This window comes from Coregonus lavaretus (assembly GCF_964263955.1).
Source record: "Coregonus lavaretus genome assembly, contig: HAP1_SCAFFOLD_447, whole genome shotgun sequence".
In the NCBI taxonomy this organism is placed as follows: Eukaryota; Metazoa; Chordata; class Actinopteri; order Salmoniformes; family Salmonidae; genus Coregonus; species Coregonus lavaretus.
Genome location: NW_028160250.1, coordinates 169,329 through 188,203, shown reverse-complemented (window position 1 = coordinate 188,203; position 18,875 = coordinate 169,329). Strand labels below are relative to the sequence as shown.

General features: G+C 44.6%; 1 protein-coding gene across 1 annotated transcript; it reads right to left on the bottom strand.

The window, feature by feature from the left end:
- Positions 1-2,623: 2,623 nt before the first annotated feature.
- LOC311121991 (uncharacterized protein) lies at positions 2,624-18,866 on the bottom strand. The gene is made up of 3 exons (XM_084196418.1): positions 18,359-18,866; positions 6,665-6,944; positions 2,624-3,445 (listed from the first exon to the last, which is right to left on the bottom strand). Exons 1-2 carry the CDS (start codon positions 18,746-18,748, stop codon positions 6,705-6,707), a joined length of 630 nt encoding a protein of 209 aa, XP_084052544.1. The 5' UTR covers positions 18,749-18,866; the 3' UTR covers positions 2,624-3,445; positions 6,665-6,704.
- Positions 18,867-18,875: the final 9 nt, after the last annotated feature.

Genomic DNA, 18,875 nt, shown 5'->3' with positions numbered 1-18,875 from the left:
CTTGGAGGGGAAGGAGGAGGGGATAGGAGGGGAAACTGAAACCACTGTACTTTTCCCTTCTCAGAACCACTGTGCAGGAAAGAAGTGATGAGGTCGGAAATACGAATTAGGAACGAGTGGCCTGCTGGCGGTCGTCATCCTGGTAACCGAGGACTGGTCAACAACAGAAGCCTTCTGAAGTGGCTAAGTCATCACGTAGCCCATGGCACATCTGCGCCGGGCTTCTGAACAGCATCGAGCGATGTGTGTTTGCACTAAACACATGTTCGCAGATGGGCCAGTAGCCGTGCAAGGGGCCACATGGCAACACTAATGCTTTATGATGCCGAGCCAGAGCACTTCTGACAAGCGAATCCAAAGGGCAGAACATTTTGTGCAGCAAACATTCTTTTTTATGAGTCCTTTTAAGATTTTTTTGGGAAAACAAAAAAACGATTACATTCAAAAGATTGAAGGTCTTTTACATATCTGGATTTTTTTTGTTGCTTCAATTGAAACCACAACGGTCTTCTAGAAAATATTATCTCCAAATGCAAAAATATTTGTAAATGTGTAATGACCGCATTCATTATACTTGTCCACACAATAACCAGTAGACCAACCTTTTTTCAATATATCCCAGTCCCCTCTCTCTAACTCAAGGCACCAATATGTTTAGATATATTTTTAGAGCAGCACCAGAGGAACACTCACAGCAATGACAGTAAGTGGAGAAATAATTATTTAAGGGGAACAAGTGAGTAATTCACATATCCTAGGCTCAACAGCTTAGTAATGTGTTGCCAGCAGGAGGGAATTGCACCTCCCATTCCCACAATGTTAGAGGAATACAAGGTGGTGATTTCGGGGTTAGGGGTGATTATACTTGTATTCTTTGTGTGTAATGACTTCTTCCATTTCCCATAACCAATACACTAGGAAATCTAAAGGACTGTAAATGGTAGGTCCCCATCACCAAACTGCAACGTTCACAATGAAAAATAGGCATATGCATTTTGTAGTAAATAACTAATAAATATGAAAGCTAAACAGTGAAAATGCTGGTTGGCTGGTACTATACAGGCAAGGCTAAATTACCATGACTGACCAGTATCAAGTGGAAACTTCTCCTACCTCTCCGGTCAATCCCACATAGTATGACACTTGGGATCATCTGACTGACGACACCTCCAAGAGAGCTAGTGAACAAGCAGTTGGTGGAAGGATACAAACCGCATTACCACCTGGATTAACCCATTCTGTCCCGAACTTTCTAGTCATTGCATGGTGTAATAATACAGTGACTCTCCAATAGGATCTGAGGGGGAGATGATTTTTCTCTTTTGCTTTAAAATGACAGCCAAGCCACCAAGCAAAGGCTATTCTCAGGTTTAGCTGTCATTCCTGATGTGACATGGTGCCCTTCCGACCAGAGTTTGTAGCTCAGAGTTCAGAGTATTGCTTGTATGAGTACATCAGACTTCAAAACTAGGTAATCTAGATCCACCTGCCAGACTGGTTGTGTTTCTATGTCACCCCCATGATATGTTTCCTGGCCAGAGTGACAGAGAACCCTCCCTAATCCAACAACGAAAAGTCCAGTTTCAATATTACAACAAAATACACTTCTATAGAAATGGGGAGAAGTTGAGACGATTCGCACCGCAGACCCAGTCGCGTGTATGTGGACTGATTGTTCCTTGTGGTGATTGTACAATCCGAGCCCAACGCCTTGCTTCCTTTGTCTGATTGGCTGTTCATAGCAGCGCTGCACATTTTACTGCTAGATCCAGGGCAGCAGTTCCAGGTGGAGGAAGGTGCGCTGAAGCAGAGCACCCTGGGAATAGTAGTCCTGTTCCAGATGACAAATACATGTCCCCCAAGCTTAAATAAGTGCATTCCATCATTCACTGAGTGCAGACAAAGGGGGATGGACCTTCCTTTCTGCCGTTTGTCCCAACAGACAAATTCTAGAGTCCAGTTGAGGAGGGGGAAGAGACCGTGGCGAGCAACAGGGAGCGAATTACTGAGAAACAAAATAAAGCACAATTTGAAGGTTGTTGATCAAAGTACTTGGCTATTATCTTCCTTATTGCATAGGGACGGATGTTGAAGAGGATATTGTGTATGCAGCCTATAAGAAAATAAGAATGTGTATCTATGACAGGGTCCTTGTCTTTGTTGTTCTTGAAGCAGAGAGCATGCTGGGAAACTGGAAGCACATAACTCCAAAATATTCCTCTTATAGAGTATGTTGAATCATGCAAACTTCCTCAAAGCCCTACATTCAACCATCTTTTAGGCCCACATTATGCATTCTCTGGGATGATAGTCATGTTTGTGGGTTAAAAATAGATAGGTGTATGTGTACGATGTGCAAAATAAAACCCTGCAAAAACTGCTTTGGTTGTCAGTATGAAGCAAACACATGGACAAAAGTTCACCAAATTAAGTTTTTTTTTAAACGAGTTCAGAGCACATTTACAAAAATCCAAGTAATTCGCTCCCCGTTTCTGTTCACATCCATTGTGTAGCTCGGGGAGCTCCGCAAGAAATTCCAAAGTGAGGTCTTGTAACGGTCCATTCTGAAAGACAACAAATCCTTCCTTCCTGTGTCTCTCCCCTCCCCCCCCCCCCCCCCCACACACACCTCTAGACCCAGTCACTCGAGTGAGCATCTCTCCCTTGTCAAGTCTGAGCAATACATTATAATACATCAGGTAGGAGAAGAAGCGGAAGAGGGTACACGTTGGCTGGTGGTGAGGTCCACTCCATCGCGATACAGTATATGAGCATATTATAATACAACTGAAGTGGTCTCTGTGCAGATCAATGACGTATATAAACCCTGGATTGCTGACATATCAGTCGGCCATATTGGCACTCCCCAGTAGGAGCAGTCCTCCATAGGAATGAATGGAATTCTACAGTATTTCATTTCAATGTTTTAAGGTCATAATTACCTGTATTTAATTATTTTGTTGTTGTAGTGGGGACAGTAACATTAGTACTCTCTCCCAAAAATACTGTAAGGATTTAATTTATATATATATATTTTTTTATGTTTAGCTCACATAATATAATTTAAAAGTATGCATTAAAGTCTCTGTAATAGAATGTCAAAAACGTATGTAGACATTAATAAATGCATTTCTGTAGCTTCCCAAATCTTTTTTTACAATGGAGGAGTACCAAGATGGCTGCACGGTGGCTTCAATACAGCGCCCCCTGTCAGTCATCCAGGGTTTCTACACATCATTGGTGCAGATGGAGAGTGTGGTGGAAGGTTTTACAGGTGGCCATCTTGTTTTTAGACTCAGAGAAGCACGGGTTGGTGCTGGACAGGGACTTGGCAGGAACTTGCCTGCCACTGCTGTTGCTGTTGCTGTTGCTGGGGGGGGGGGGGTTAGAGATGTGAGATGCAGTACATTCCTCCTTGTTGTGCAGTTTGGGGGGATGGAGAGCTCTGGAAAAAAAGAGAGCACAAGTCGTACACTCAGAGAGGGCTGGCTGGCATCATTAGAGTAGGAGTAATTAAACTAGCACATCCTTTGATTAAAGTAAGAAGTGCAGTCAAGCAGTCTCCAGTGGCTCAGTCTGGAATCATATTTTTATCCTCTGGCCGAGTTCTAAAAAGATTCCCACCAATAGAAATACAGTAGTTGTAATAGTCATGGCTAACACAGGTCTTCAGTGAGATGAGAAGATAATCCTTCCTGTTATCGTCAGTTGATAACACTATACAGCATCAACCACACCCACGGTTCGGTACGTATTGTGGTTTTGGGGTCACGGTTCGGTACGTATTGTGGTTTTGGGGGTCACAGTTTGGTACTTATTGCGGTTTTGGGATTACGGTTCGGTTTCGGTAGAGCGGGAAAATTAATTGCCAACAGTTACTGTAGTTAATTTTGGTTTATTTAAGAAATCCAAAGTGTTGGTATTCCTGACTCCATATATGATCATGAGTCATATAATGTCTGATGAGAGCACCAACAGGAGTACCAACACTTGGTATTTTCTTAAATGAAAACACACGATTACTCAACAACACTAAAATAAAGTGCAATATGCATGTGAAATCAATATGTAAACATGGCTCAGACATTGTATAGGTCTATGCTATAATGTTTTCTTATAGGGAGAAAAATATGCGCACTGAGTCTCATAAAGGGGGCGTGTCTGTAGCGCGGTACTTCTCATTTCCCGCTCCGGGGTCATGTGATGGGCTGTCACTGTTAAGTAGCGCTCTGTAGCCCTGGAGGGCCATCCGTCTGTAGTAAGCGCTACACTGGGTGCATCGGCCAATTCACTGACAACTTCGGCTTTAGCCTGCTTATATAGAGGGGGTACTACCCGTTTGCTGAAATGGGTGCGCGAGGGCGAAGTTCGTAAAGTGGCTCGAGCACTTTCACGAGGTGCTGAAACACCCCATTCTCAACCACCGAGAATGGGCGCATATCCGCGACTATAAACATACCTAACGCTCTTGTAATTTCTTTGGCCCGGTCAGAATCAGCTGCGAAGGGCTGCATGAATGCATAGGTTGTGTTGTTGTTTTCGTGCGTTTCTGTCTTGCTACGGTGGAAGGAATACTGGGGTGATATCGACGTAAATGTGTCAACATGTTTGAGGTGTTGGCAGCTGCATAGGCTATTCTCATTGTCCATCACGGTTGCAATATACTGGGAAGGCAAAATGTTCCCAAACTGGATATTTAAACAATGGAGAATATTCCTGGTTTAATCGACCCAACCACTCGCCATCATACAGAACTAGTTCCCAGCTGCGCCTCACAAAAGGACAAATGCGCAAATTAAGGCTCTAGCTGTTTTAACGGAATAGCCTGAAATGTTTGTTTCAGCTCAGATTTACTCAAGAGGCATACCACGCAGTGTCGGCATAGCCAATAGGCCTAGTGTTTTTCTCTCTCATATATACAGTACCAGTCAAAAGTTTGGACACACCTACTCATTCAAGGGTTTTTCTTTATTTTTACTAGTTTCTACATTGTAGAGTAATAGTGAAGACATCAAAACTATGAAATAACACATATGGAATCATGTAGTAGCCAAAAAAGTGTTAAACAGATTATTCAAATAGCCACCCTTTGCCCTGATGACAGCTTTACACACTCTTGGCATTCTCTCAACCAGCTTCACCTGGAATGCTTTTCCAACAGTCTTGAAGGAGTTCCCACATATGCTGAGCACTTGTTGGCTGCCTTTTCTTCACTCTGCGGTCCGACTCATCCCAAACCATCTGGTTTATATGTAACTCTGGTTGAGGTCGGGGGATTGTGGAGGCCAGGTCATCTGATGCAGCACTCCATCACTCTCCTTCTTGGTAAAATAGCCCTTACACAGCCTGGAGGTGTGTTGGGTCATTGTCCTGTTGAAAAACAAATGACATTCCCACTAAGCCCAAACCAGATGGGATGGCGTATCGCTGCAGAATGCTGTGGTAGCCATGCTGGTTTAGTGTACCTTGATTTCTAAATAAATCACAGAGTGTCACCAGCAAAGCACCCCCACACCATAACACCTCCTCCTCCATGCTTTACGGTGGGAACTACACATGCGGAGATAATCCGTTCACCCACACCGCGTCTCATAAAGACACAGCGTTTGGAACCAAAAATCTCTGATTTGGACTCCAGACAAAAGGACAACTTTCCACCGGTCTAATGTCCATTGCTTGTGTTTCTTGGCCCAAGCAGGTCTCTTCTTCTTATTGGTGTTTCTTTTCAGCAATTTGACCATGAAGGCCTGATTCACACAGTCCCCTCTGAACAGTTGATGTTGAGATGTGTCTGTGTTGGGCTGCAATTTCTGAGGCTGGTAACTCTAATGAACTTATCCTCTGCAGCAGAGGTAACTCTGGGTCTTCCATTCCTGTGGAGGTCCTCATGAGAGCCAGTTTCATCATAGCGCTTGATGGTTTTTGCGACTGCACTTGAAGAAACTTTCAAAGTTCTTGAAATGTTCTGTATTGACTGACCTTCATGTCTTAAAGTAAGGATGGACTGTCGTTTCTCTTTGCTTATTTGAGCTGTTCTTCTTGGACTTGGTATTTTATCAAATAGGGCCATCTTCTGTATACCACCACAACCCCCCCCCCCCCCACCACCTTGTCACATCACAACTGATTGGCTCAAACGCATTAAGAAGGAAAGAAATTCCACAAATTAACTTTTAAGAAGGAACACCTGTTAATTGAAATGCATTCCAGGTGACTACTTCATGAATCTGGTTGAGAGAATGCCAATAGTGTGCAAAGCTGTCATCAAGGCAAAGGGTGGCTATTTGAAGAATCTCAAATATAAAATATATTTTGATTTGTTTAACACGTTTTTGGTTACTACATGATTCCATATGTGTTATTTCATGGTTTTGATGTCTTCACTATTATTCTACAATGTAAAAAATAGTAAAAATAAAGAAAAACCCTTGAATGAGTAGGTGTGTCCAAACTTTTGACATTCATTTGGGTTCACAGTGCAGACCGAACCAAGGTCCCCATACCGAACGGTTCAGGACGAATATGTGTACCGGTACACCCCTACCATATAAACTTTATCAGACACATTATATATCAACCTTATTAGACATTAAATATTATTTTATCAATAAGCAATGCTTGGCCAGACAGCAGGTTCCTGGGACTTTGCTTTGACATATCCTACCTGGACATTATGAAGCGAGTGACTAAGACGGTTGGCCGGTTTAGTCGTCTGTCTGACGATTGCTCAACGGTCGATTGCCGCGCCCGGTCTTCCCCTCCACCCGGCCAGCCTGACCCCTATTGGACAAGAGCGCTGGTCTGGAAGCTGTGGTCCCAGTCCCTCTGCTGGACCCTACGTCTGGCCTGGTACTCCTCTCTCGCTCCCTCTCATAGGGATCCAGGTCACCGGGCGCCGGCCTTGTCCTCCATGACCCAGGGTTGGGGTCCATGTCGTCAGCGGCCTAGTCACAGCGAAACAGAAACAACACTTAGAGAGAGATCATTAACTTAACAGCCTGTGAGAAGGGAAATCTTGGCAAGCCGAGGCAACTGTGGATATGACCTCAAAACATGGGGAGAAAAAACCTCAGACCAAAAACAAGATACCCCAGTAATATAATTTATATGGGCCTCGACTAGCAAATGAGCCCGCTATAAAACCTGCTTGCGTACCTTCACGCAACATCAATGACCTTGATCTAGGAAAGTGATAGATGACAGTGCAGTTCCTAAATGGCTGAAAGCAAAGGCCTGTGATTTCAGTTTTAAAAAGGCTGTAGTACTGTAATTAGTGACAGGCGGCTGGAATCCCATCCTGCCTGCTGCTGCAGAACGTTGCCAATTACCCTTAATGGCCGCTCTGCATTTTCCAGGGATGACGGGCAGGCAGACAGGAAGCCTGTTACAACGCTCGGGGCTGCCAAATGGGCAGGGCAGGCCAAACAGGGCAACTTCCTGTTTTATTCACCCCAAAAGGAGGAAATGACCAGAGTACATTCTGCATTGATTACAGCATTACCACTGAACAGTTGGGTCCCGCTGTACTTCGAGTGTAATCATATGTAAATTAGGCTTCATGAACACCAAATGTACAATTGAACACCAAATGTACACCAAACCACAGCATTATTTTCTGAGCAATCTTGACATTTTCCTGTTGATGCAGATAGTTGACATGACTCCTTATTCTAACAAAAGTGTATGAAAAAGTTTCCGGGTTGGGTGGACCTACACTAAAGTCTTGAAGTTGAGTGACCTAAATAAGCTATGTGTGCAAAAATCCCAGAAAGAACATTCTCCAAGTTAATTTCCTCTGTGTGAGGTACTACGGACATTACTAAATCTTAATTTCAGAAAATATTTCTACTGGAGGTTTTAAACGTTGTTAGGCAATTTGATCTGCCACATGAGCAGAGGAAATGTCCTAGGAACGCCAAGTGCTGAAGCCCTCATCACAAACCTGCTTTGTTCATGCTTCACTCAAATATCTTATGATTGGAGGCTGGTATTTTTTAGAAAGTAACGATCAAAAACGGTTCCTCAAATCCAGACCCAATTTTTGTTTTGAGATAAAGTTAAAAAGTTTATCCTTGTGCAAATCTTTGCTAATCCCTTTTCTGTTACGAAAAATAGTACATTGATTTTCTTGAGTTAAAACAATAGACTTGACAAAGCCTAAAATTGACTCAGTTCTAAAAACACCCCTTTAGGCAGTAGTCATGACAACATCTTTGTCTTAAAATACAGCACAGAATCAAGGCCAACCATCATAGAAATAGTTTACCTCAAGGACAACACAACTGGAGTGTTACATGCATTACATGCCTTGCAGAACAAGCCATTGCTTCAACATTAAATATGTCTTGTCTTGGTCATGTTTTAAACTTATGTTCCCTGTTCCCTCCAAGCAGACAATGCTCATTACACCCAAGGTAATATGTTTCAGAGAAGCCTTAATTCAAGCTGGTTATTAAAATATGTTTTCAAGCGCTTTGTCCAGGAAATAATTTAATAGCTTTAACATACATTGTGGAACCCATTTCTCAATCACTTTTCTTACAGGCCATTGGCATCTCCTCTGTCTGATGTTTTAACCACCTACCAGCTCTTGTACGTGGAATCGTCCAAGTTCAACTCCAGCACAGATTGTTTTTCCAGACCTTTTGGTTAAAGTTGGGCGAAAACCAACCAGAATGACCACAAGGGCCCCGCGTTTCACTTTGTTGCCACTGGGTTTGACTGACTCGCACAAAGGATGTTTTCGTATCTCGATCAGCCAGATCGACCAACGGTCCACAGCCAACCATAAATTCACAGTCCATTCACATACCCATCTGAGGTTTCATAGTTTTACAATGGGCTGGAAAAACAACACTGACATTCTGTGCTGTACCTAGAGGTAAGAATGGCTATTGATTGTGTGGGGCTAGCCTGGCTAACTTTAATTTGGGTAATAACAGACAGAGGTTAAGAAGTCAGGATCAACTTCAATTTCTATAATCGAAAACTGATAGAAAAATGTGGGTGCAAAAACTTTAGCTGATCAATGATGGGAGATAGAGGCTTCATGATCCACATGATCCAAGATGGCATAGCAGTGCGGTCATGTTTTCTGTAGTGTCCTCATGTAAATAGCCTGTTTTTTGTTTTGTCTTTTTCGTATATATTTCTCAATCTCACTTTCCATCCTTTAACTAAATATACTTTCCTGCAACCCGCCTCACCCAATGTGGAACGGATTCTATTATTTCCTCATACAGGTAGCTTAGTGGTTAAGAGCGTTGTGCCAGTAACTGAAAGGTCGCTGGTTCTAATCCCCGAGCCGACTAGGTGAAAAATCTGTCGACGTGCCCTTGAGCAAGGCACTTAACCCTAATTGCTCCTGTAAGTCGCTCTGGATAAGAGCGTCTGCTAAAATGACAAAAAAAAACTCTGGCTGAAACTAGCCAGCTAACTAGCTACTTGCTATTAGCCACCGTTAGCGGTCTTCACCATTGTCCGTGGCCGTGGCCTGCACTACCTACCAGCCAGCTCTAGCCTGGACAATTATCGGCCAGTCTGCACATCGCACTATCGAGCTATCACTGGACCTTAACACCGGATCATCGCAACTAGCTAGCTGCAACCGAATGGCTGTTGTAGTTGTTGGCTAATCACCACTAATCACCACTGTCCTGAAGCTAACCCCAGTTAGCCTTGAGCTAGCCTCGAGCCAGGCCCATCTCCCGTCTATCTACCTCTCTGTCAACCGGACAGGACCTCCTAGTGTTGACACGGAGCCCCGCCGATCCATCACGACTGGTCTGCCGACGTAATCGTCTGATGTAGTTTCAACAGGCTTCCCGTTGCGATGACCACAAAGATCCATCTGCTAGCCCCGGCCCGCTGGCACACGCAATAAACAGCCGTGCCTCCATCTCGCCTGTAGCGTAGCAGCCACTGAACTGCTCCCGGACTTACTTATTGCTGTTCACTGGACCTTATGATCACTCAGCTACACAGCTGATGCCTGCTGGACTGTTCCTTTATACGGTACCCCATCTTGTTGATCTGTTTAGCCTCAGCTCAAACTTTCGTCGCCATTACCAGCTGTTGTCTTAGCTCTCTCGAATAACACCTGTGACTGCTTTATGCCCATCTCCCATGTCAATATGCCTTGCCTATTGCTGTTTCGGTTAGTTCTAACTGTACTTTTTAAATGTAGAGCCCCCAGTCCTGCTCAACCTGTCTCAGATAGATCCTTTGTCCCATCCCCCACACACGCGGAGACCGGCTCAAATCGGTGCCTCCAGTGATGCCCTCTCTTTCATCTTTACCCATAGCTTAGGTTTACCTCCACTGTACTCATATCCTTCCATCTCCTTGTCTGTACATAATGCCCAGAATCAATTCTACAACGCCCGGAAATCGGCCCCTTTTCTTCTCTGTACCCAACGCACTAGAAGACCAGTTCTTAAAGCCTTTAGCCATATCCTTATTCTACTCCTCCTCTGTTCCTCTGGTGATGTAGAGGTTAAACCAGGCCCTGTAGCCCCCAGTATCACTCCTGCTCCCCAGGCACTATCATTTGTTGACTTCTGTAATCGCAAACGCCTTGGTTTCTTGCATGTTAACATCAGAAGCCTCCTCCCTAAATTTGAGTTATTCACTGCGTTAGCACACTCAGCCAACCCTGATGTTCTAGCAGTGTCTGAATCCTGGCTTAGGAAGGCCACCAAAAATCAGAAATGTCCATTCCCAACTACAACATTTTCAGTCTAGATTGAACTGCCAAAGGGGGCGGAGTTGCAATCTACTGTAGAGATAGCCTGCAGAGCTCTATCATACTATCCAGGTCTGTGCCCAAACAGTTTGAGCTTCTACTTCTAAAAATCTACCTTTCCAGAAATAAGTATCTCACTGTTGCCGCTTGCTATAGACCCCCCTCAGCCCCCAGTTGTGCCCTGAACACCATATGTGAATTGATTGTCCCCCATCTATCCTCAGAGTTCGTATTGCTTGGTGACCTAAACTGGGATATGCTTAACACCCCGGCCATCCTACAATCTAAACTAGATGCCCTCAATCTCACACAAATTATCAAGGAACCTACCAGGTACAACCCTAAATCCGTTAACATGGGCACCCTCATAGATATCGTCCTGACTAATTTACCCTCTAAATACACCTCCGCTGTCTTCAACCAGGATCTCAGCGATCACTGCCTGCGTCCGTAATGGGTCCGCGGTCAAACGACCACCCCTCATCACTGTCAAACGCTCCCTAAAACACTTCAGCGAGCAGGCCTTTCTAATTGACCTGGCCCAGGTATCCTGGATGGATATTGACCTCATTCCGTCAGTAGAGGATGCCTGGTTGTTCTTTAAAAGTGCTTTCCTCTCCATCTTAAATAAGCATGGCCCATTCAAGAAATTCAGAACTAAGAATAGATATAGCCCCTGGTTCACCCCAGACTTGACTGTCCTTGACCAGCACAAAAACATCCTGTGGCGTACGGCATTAGCATCGAACAGCCCCCGCGACATGCAACTTTTCAGGGAAGTCAGGAACCAATATACACAATCAGTTAGGAAAGCAAAGGCTAACTTTTTCAAACAGAAATTTGCATCCTGTAGCACTAACTCCAAAAAGTTTTGGGACACTGTAAAGTCCATGGAGAATAAGAGCACCTCCTCCCAGCTGCCCACTGCACTGAGGCTAGGAAACACTGTCACTACCGATAAATCTACAATAATCGAAAATGTCAACAAGCATTTTGCTACGGCTGGTCATGCTTTCCACCTGGCTACCCCTACCCCGGCCACCAGCTGCAGCTTGCCCATGCCCCCCCCCCCCCCACTTCTCCTACACCCAAATTCAGATAGCTGATGTTCTGAAAGAGTTGCAAAATCTGGACCCCTACAAATCAGCTGGGCTAGACAATCTGGACCCTTTCTTTCTAAAAATTAGCCACCGAAATTGTCGCAACCCACCAGCCTGTTCAACCTCTCTTTCGTATCGTCTGAGATCCCCTGAGATTGGAAAGCTGCCGCGGTCATCCCCCTCTTCAAAGGGGGTAACACTCTAGATCCAAACTGTTCCAGACCTATATCCATCCTGCCCTGCCTTTCGAAAGTATTTGAAAGCCAAGTTAACAAACAGGTCACCGACCATTTAGAATCCCACCGTACCTTCTCCGCTATGCAATCTGGTTTCCGAGCTGGTCATGGGTGTACCTTAGCCACGCTCAAGGTCCTAAACGATATAATAACCGCGATCGATAAGACAGTACTGTGCAGCCGTCTTCATTGACAGGGCCAATGCTTTTGACTCTGTCAATCACCGCATTCTTATTGGCAGACTAAATAGCCTTGGTTTCTCAAATGACTGCCTCGCCTGCTTCACCAACTACTTCTCAACTAGAGTTCAATGTGTCAAATCGGAGGGCCTGTTGTCTGGACCTTTGGCAGTCTCTATGGGGGTGGTTCAATTCTCGGGCCGACTCTATTCTCTGTGTATATCAATGATGTCGCTCTTGCTGCTGGTGACTCTCAGATCCACCTCTACGCAGACGACACCATTTTGTATACATCTGGCCCTTCATTGGACACTGTGTTAACAAACCTCCAAACGAGCTTCAATGCCATACAACACTCCTTCCGTGGCCTCCAACTGCTCTTAAACACTAGTAAAACTAAATGCATGCTCTTCAATCGAACGCTGCTTGCACCCGCCTGCCCGACTAGAATCACTACTCTCAGCGGCTCTGCCTTAGAATATGTGGACAACTACAAATACCTAGGTGTCTGGTTAGACTGTAAACTCTCCTTCCAGACTCACATTAAGCATCTCCAATCAAAAGTTAGATCTAGAATCAGCTTCCTATTTCGCAACAAAGCCTCCTTCACTCATGCTGCTAAACATGCCCTCGTAAAACTGACTATCCTACCGATCCTTGACTTCGGCGATGTTATTTACAAAACACTCTACTCAGCAAATTGGATGTAGTCTATCACAGTGCCATCCGTTTTGTCACCAAAGCCCCATATACTACCCACCATTGTGACCTGTACGCTCTCGTTGGCTGGCCCTCACAACATATTCGTCGCCAAACACACTGGCTCCAGGTCATCTATAAATCCCTTCTAGGCAAATCCCCGCCTTAGCTTAGCTCATTAGTCACCATAGCAACACCCACCCGTAGTACCGTTCCAGCAGGTATATCTCACTGGTCATTCCCAAAGCCAACACCTCCTTTGGTCGCCATTCCTTCCAGTTCTCTGCTGCAAATGACTGGAACGAACTACAAAAATCTCTGAAGCTGGAGACACTTATCTCCCTCACTATCTTTAAGCATCAGTTGTCAGAGCAGCTTACCGATCACTGCACCTGTACACAGCCCATCTGTAATTAGCCCACCCAACTACCTCATCCCCATATTGTTATTTATTTTGCTCATTTGCACCCCAGTATCTCTATTTGCACATCATCTTCTGCACATCTATCACTCCAGTGTTAATACTAAATTATAATTATTTTGCACTATGGCCAATTAATTGCCTTACCTCCATAACTTACTACATTTGCACACACTGTATATAGATTTTCTATTGTGTTATTGACTGTACGTTTTGTTTATTCCATATGTAACTGTGTTGTTGTTGTTTTTTCCGCACTGCTTTGCTTTATTCTTGGCCAGGTCGCAGTTGTAAATGAGAACTTGTTCTCAACTGGCTTACCTGGTTAAATAAATGTTAAATAAAAATACATAAATAAATAAAATGATAGGCAGACCTGCCATACACAGTTGTTGTCAAACCCTGATTGATATAGCAAACCGGCACTTTCACTGAAACATTGATTAATGTGCACTGTCCCTGTAAACATAAAAATAAACTCAAACTCAACCTAATAAATTAAACGTCACCCTGAGACAGCAGAGCTGTGTACAGACAAACAATGGGAGAGATGTCCATGGTGGTTATTGATGCACATCTCACCAACAGTTGACCTTTGACACTGCGATCACTGTCCATGGCTAATCATAACTGTAAAAGCACTACCATTTGACAATAATGCGGTATTGATGCCTCAAGCCCTTTACTAACGAATACGAAATACACAACTGGAATAAGAGAGGACGACTGCCTTTAGTGAAGTTCACAGAGAGGCATTTTGGAAATAAGCTCTGTTCACTTATAATCATATTCCCTGCGGGAGGGTGCCAAGGGCAAGGCGACAACAAGTGATTGAAACACAAAGAAAGCACAACAAATTAGGCTGTTCATCAGAAGGGTTAGGTGACAGGCTGATATATTGAAGGTTATTTAAGCAATAAAGCCCGAGGTGGTGTGGTATATGGTCAATATACCACGGCTAAGGGCTGTTCTTATGTACGACGCATCGCGGAGTGCCTGGACACAGCCCTTATCCGTGAGGAGTCTTATTGCTATTATAAACTGGATTCCAACGTAATTAGAGCAGCTACTCAGCATTCAGGGTTCGAACCACCCGGTTTATAATGATGGTTAGGAGGGGGAGGGGCTTTATAAGGCAAGAGTGACGGTAATTATAGATCTAAGGGCCGTGTTGCCGTCATGTAATTTTTTTAATGGCTCACTTGGCTGGAGATGAAAGGGTTGGCGGAGGGCTTGGGGCCGGAGCCCTATTTGTTTGTTTTGACTGCGAGAGGAGCTGGGTGAGTTGCACAGTATCAAACCGAGCCCCATCGGCCAACCGGATAACCAAGAGTGACAATGACCCATCTGCAGATTTGTTAAATAGGGAGCCCTGACCCCCTTGACCCCTGACCAGACAGGTCACAGTGGGTTCGCGACCCCTAATCCCCTCCTAATCAGCTGGAACCCAGAAAAGTACAGTTCAGTGGCTACGACAACAACAAGCATCACTGTTGTGCGACGACCCATAAGACCAACACATGCCTGCTTATTGCTTGTATTAAATAAACATAACTTGAGTTAGTATGAGTTATGAAGCAGTTACGAATGACACAAAACAGCCCAGAAAGACCATTTCAATTACATCTCTATCAATAAGCTTGTTTTTTTCGCCTTCATAGGATATGCACCATGGAAGATTAATATGAAAATGGCTTATGGATGACAGGGGTGAGGGGGCATAGGGGGTTTGTGACTGGCAAAATCAATCTTCATCCCTGGTTATGTCCAGTTTACCTGCAGGAAAACACTAGATTCCCATCCACTAGTCTAGTTTGTCAGTGTGACAAATTGAGGTGTTATTGTAGCCAGTTCCCTGGGTTTGCTAGTGTTAGCGTAGCCATTTGACAAACAGCACACTATTGGACAAGTCATTTTACTGTGAGACAGTTGTCATTTTTACCTAATCTATTTGATGCCCTGTATAATCTTTAGCTCGTCTGGAGTTGTGAGTCTCCCCACTGTAAGTGGCTGTGGGGTGAGAAGAATGACAGTTCTAGACATGCATTACAACTGTGTGTGAAACTAAAAGCTTGTTATTCTATGTTGTGGGGGAGTGTGAAGAGTGGACAGAGCTAACCATTGATGGGTAGATTCAAGTATGCATGGTACTCGGCATGGTACATTCACATTGATTCTAACAGTCAGCAATGCGATTAAATCGTCCACTTTCTATCCGTGTGTGTGTGTGTGTTTGTGTGTGTGTGTGCAGTGACTTATTTTCTGCATTCTCTAAATTCATTCTTTATATCAAATACATGCTCATCTCGCTGTGTGCACGCGTACAGGGCTGTCAGTACATGTCAGATTGACTCACTTTCTGCCAGTTAGTGTGAACAAGCTCGTATCTCATATGTGCTTTAATAAAAGGGAATGTGTCAGACAGTCAGAGGAATGACCAAGCGTCCCTGTCAAGCGTCCTATGCTGACAAAAGGCCTTCCTCTCACACATAATCGACCAGACTACAAGTCATGCTTAATATGCATCTGAAAATCTGACACCAGAGACTTGAAAACTGTTGTATCCAGTGCATTGTGGGAAATTGAGTAAAACAGAGTCAAATGGAGGCCAGCTACATGGAGGTGAGCCTTTGAACAAAGCCCATCTTCAATTATGTCAGGAATAGGACACCGGCTTGGCAGGGCACAGTTGGTAAGCTCAGGCACAAAAAATACAAGCAGTCTTTCCCTTGAGGTTTTTCTAACCTTTTTCCCCCCATGTTGAGGTCATTCCACTTTCATCCTCCCTCGCTTTTTTCTTTTTGCTTACTTCGGCATCAGGCTCAGAGAACTGCTGTGCTAAGCTTAAAGTTTTAGGCCTGGGGTCAGTGAAAAATAGCGTCTGAACACTCAAAGTGGACACACCAGAAAGCTACAGTTGCTGTTTTCTGGAGTATATTTTCCAAAGATTAGCAATGTAAGTACACATGATACAGTGAGGGAAAAAAGTATTTGATCCCCTACTGATTTTGTACGTTTGCCCACTGAAAAGAAATGATCAGTCTATAATTTTAATGGTAGGTTTATTTGAACAGTGAGAGACAGAATAACAACAAACGAATCCAGAAAAACGCATGCCAAAAATGTTATAAATTGAATTGCATTTTATTGAGGGAAATAAGTATTTGACCCCCTCTCAATCAGAAAGATTTCTGGCTCCCAGGTGTCTTTTATACAGGTAACAAGCTGAGATTAGGAGCACACTCTTAGAAGCAATCAATCAATCAGATTCCAAACTCTCCACCATGGCCAAGACCAAAGCGCTCTCCAAGGATGTCATGGACAAGATTGTAGACCTACACAAGGCTGGAATGGGCTACAAGACCATCGCCAAGCAGCTTGGTGAGAAAGTGTCAACAGTTGGTGCGATTATTCGCAAATGGAAGAAACACAAAAGAACTGTCAATCTCCCTCGGCCTGGGGCTCCATGCAAGATCTCACCTCGTGGAGTTGCAATGAACATGAGAACGGTGAGGAATCAGCCCAGAACTACACGGGAGGATCTTGTCAATGATCTCAAGGCAGCTGGGACCATAGTCACCAAGAAAACAATTAGTAACACACTACGCCGTGAAGGACTGAAATCCTGCAGCGCACGCAAGGTCCCCCTGCTCAAGAAAGCACATATACAGGCCTGTCTGAAGTTTGCCAATGAACATCTGAATGATTCAGAGGAGAACTGGGTGAAAGTGTTGTGGTCAGATGAGACCAAAATCGAGCTCTTTGGCATCAACTCAACTCGCCGTGTTTGGAGGAGGAGGAATGCTGCCTATGACCCCAAGAACACCATCCCCACCGTCAAACATGGAGGTGGAAACATTATGCTTTGGGGGTGTTTTTCTGCTAAGGGGACAGGACAACTTCACCGCATCAAAGGGACGATGGACGGGGCCATGTACCGTCAAATCTTGGGTGAGAACCTCCTTCCCTCAGCCAGGGCATTGAAAATGGGTCGTGGATTGGTATTCCAGCATGACAATGACCCAAAACACACGGCCAAGGCAACAAAGGAGTGGCTCAAGAAGAAGCACATTAAGGTCCTGGAGTGGCCTAGCCAGTCTCCAGACCTTAATCCCATAGAAAATCTGTGGAGGGAGCTGAAGGTTTGAGTTGCCAAACGTCAGCCTCAAAACCTTAATGACTTGGAGAAGATCTGCAAAGAGGAGTGGGACAAAATCCCTCCTGAGATGTGTGCAAACCTGGTGGCCAACTACAAGAAACGTCTGATCTCTGTGATTGCCAACAAGGGTTTTACCACCAAGTACTAAGTCATGTTTTGCAGAGGGGTCAAATACTTATTTCCCTCATTAAAATGCAAATCAATTTATAACATTTTTGACATGTGTTTTTCTGGATTTTGTTGTTGTTATTCTGTCTCTCACTGTTCAAATAAACCTACCATTAAAATTATAGACTGATGATGTCTTTGTCAGTGGGCAAACGTACAAAATCAGCAGGGGATCAAATACTTTTTTCCCCTCACTGTATATACTGTATTGCCATTGGCAAAGTACAAGTAAAGAGAGTACTTTTACATGTAGGTATGCACTCAGAGCCAAGACTCAAGGCCGTTTGGTGCCCAACATGTTCAAAGATTTAGTTACAGTAAAAACAGAGAAATCCTCCCCCTCTTACTCCTTAGAAATAACTAAAAAATACTTGTTTGACAAGTTATCTGTCATCATGTCAAAGTTCCAGATGTAATGTGTCAAGACAAAGCTTAGACATCCAACGTAAACCTTATGAAAACATATGTTGAGCACCACTGCAAGGACATGTTAATCATATTAATACAGACAAATATCTCTGAACATTTCCTTGCCTAGACTCAATGACCAGATATGCAACAGGCTCAAGAGCTATTGTAAGCAGATGGTGGAAGTATAAGAACACTAGTTTTCTGAAAGACAGTTTGTAAACAGTACAGAGGTTGTCCTCACCATTGGTTGTGTCCGCCAGGGAACAAGCTTCTGAGAGCTGACGGGCTGGTGGGGGATACTCCTCTGCAGACCTCCCTCAGTGGGCGACAGGGAGCTCTTGCTCCGGCACACTGGCTCTGCGATGTCCCTGGTGGTCACCACACTGTTGTTGATCCTGCGCATGTACAGCTCTGCTGGGGAAGGCTTGGCTGTCCGGGATGTAAAAGCCCTTGTGGCGTTTACCGTCTCCTCCGTGTCCAGGACCGTTGTGGCGCGGTAAGCCCTCCATGTGGTAGCCGACTCTGCCTCGTCCTCAGAGACCATCCCGTCCATCCTGGCCCCCCGGCCAGGCTCGTCCACGGATGCCGCCCCCCTGTTCCTCCAGGTGCTTCGCACCGTCACGTTTCTCATCTCTGGGAGGCTGTCGTCCTGGGAGGTGTGGTGGCCGTGGTGGTGGCTCCTCCAGCTGGTGACGGTGGTAGTGCTGCTACTGCTGCTCTCGAAACCCGACTCTATGTCGTTGTTGAAGTCGGAGGTG

Coding starts and splice junctions, on each gene's coding strand:
- LOC311121991 (XM_084196418.1), bottom strand. CDS start 18,748: ATGAGAAACGTGACGGTGCGAAGCACCTGGAGGAACAGGGGGGCGGCA. Junction 6,945..18,358: donor CCTGGCGGACACAACCAATG/GTGAGGACAACC, acceptor CGCTGTGACTAG/GCCGCTGACGACATGGACCC.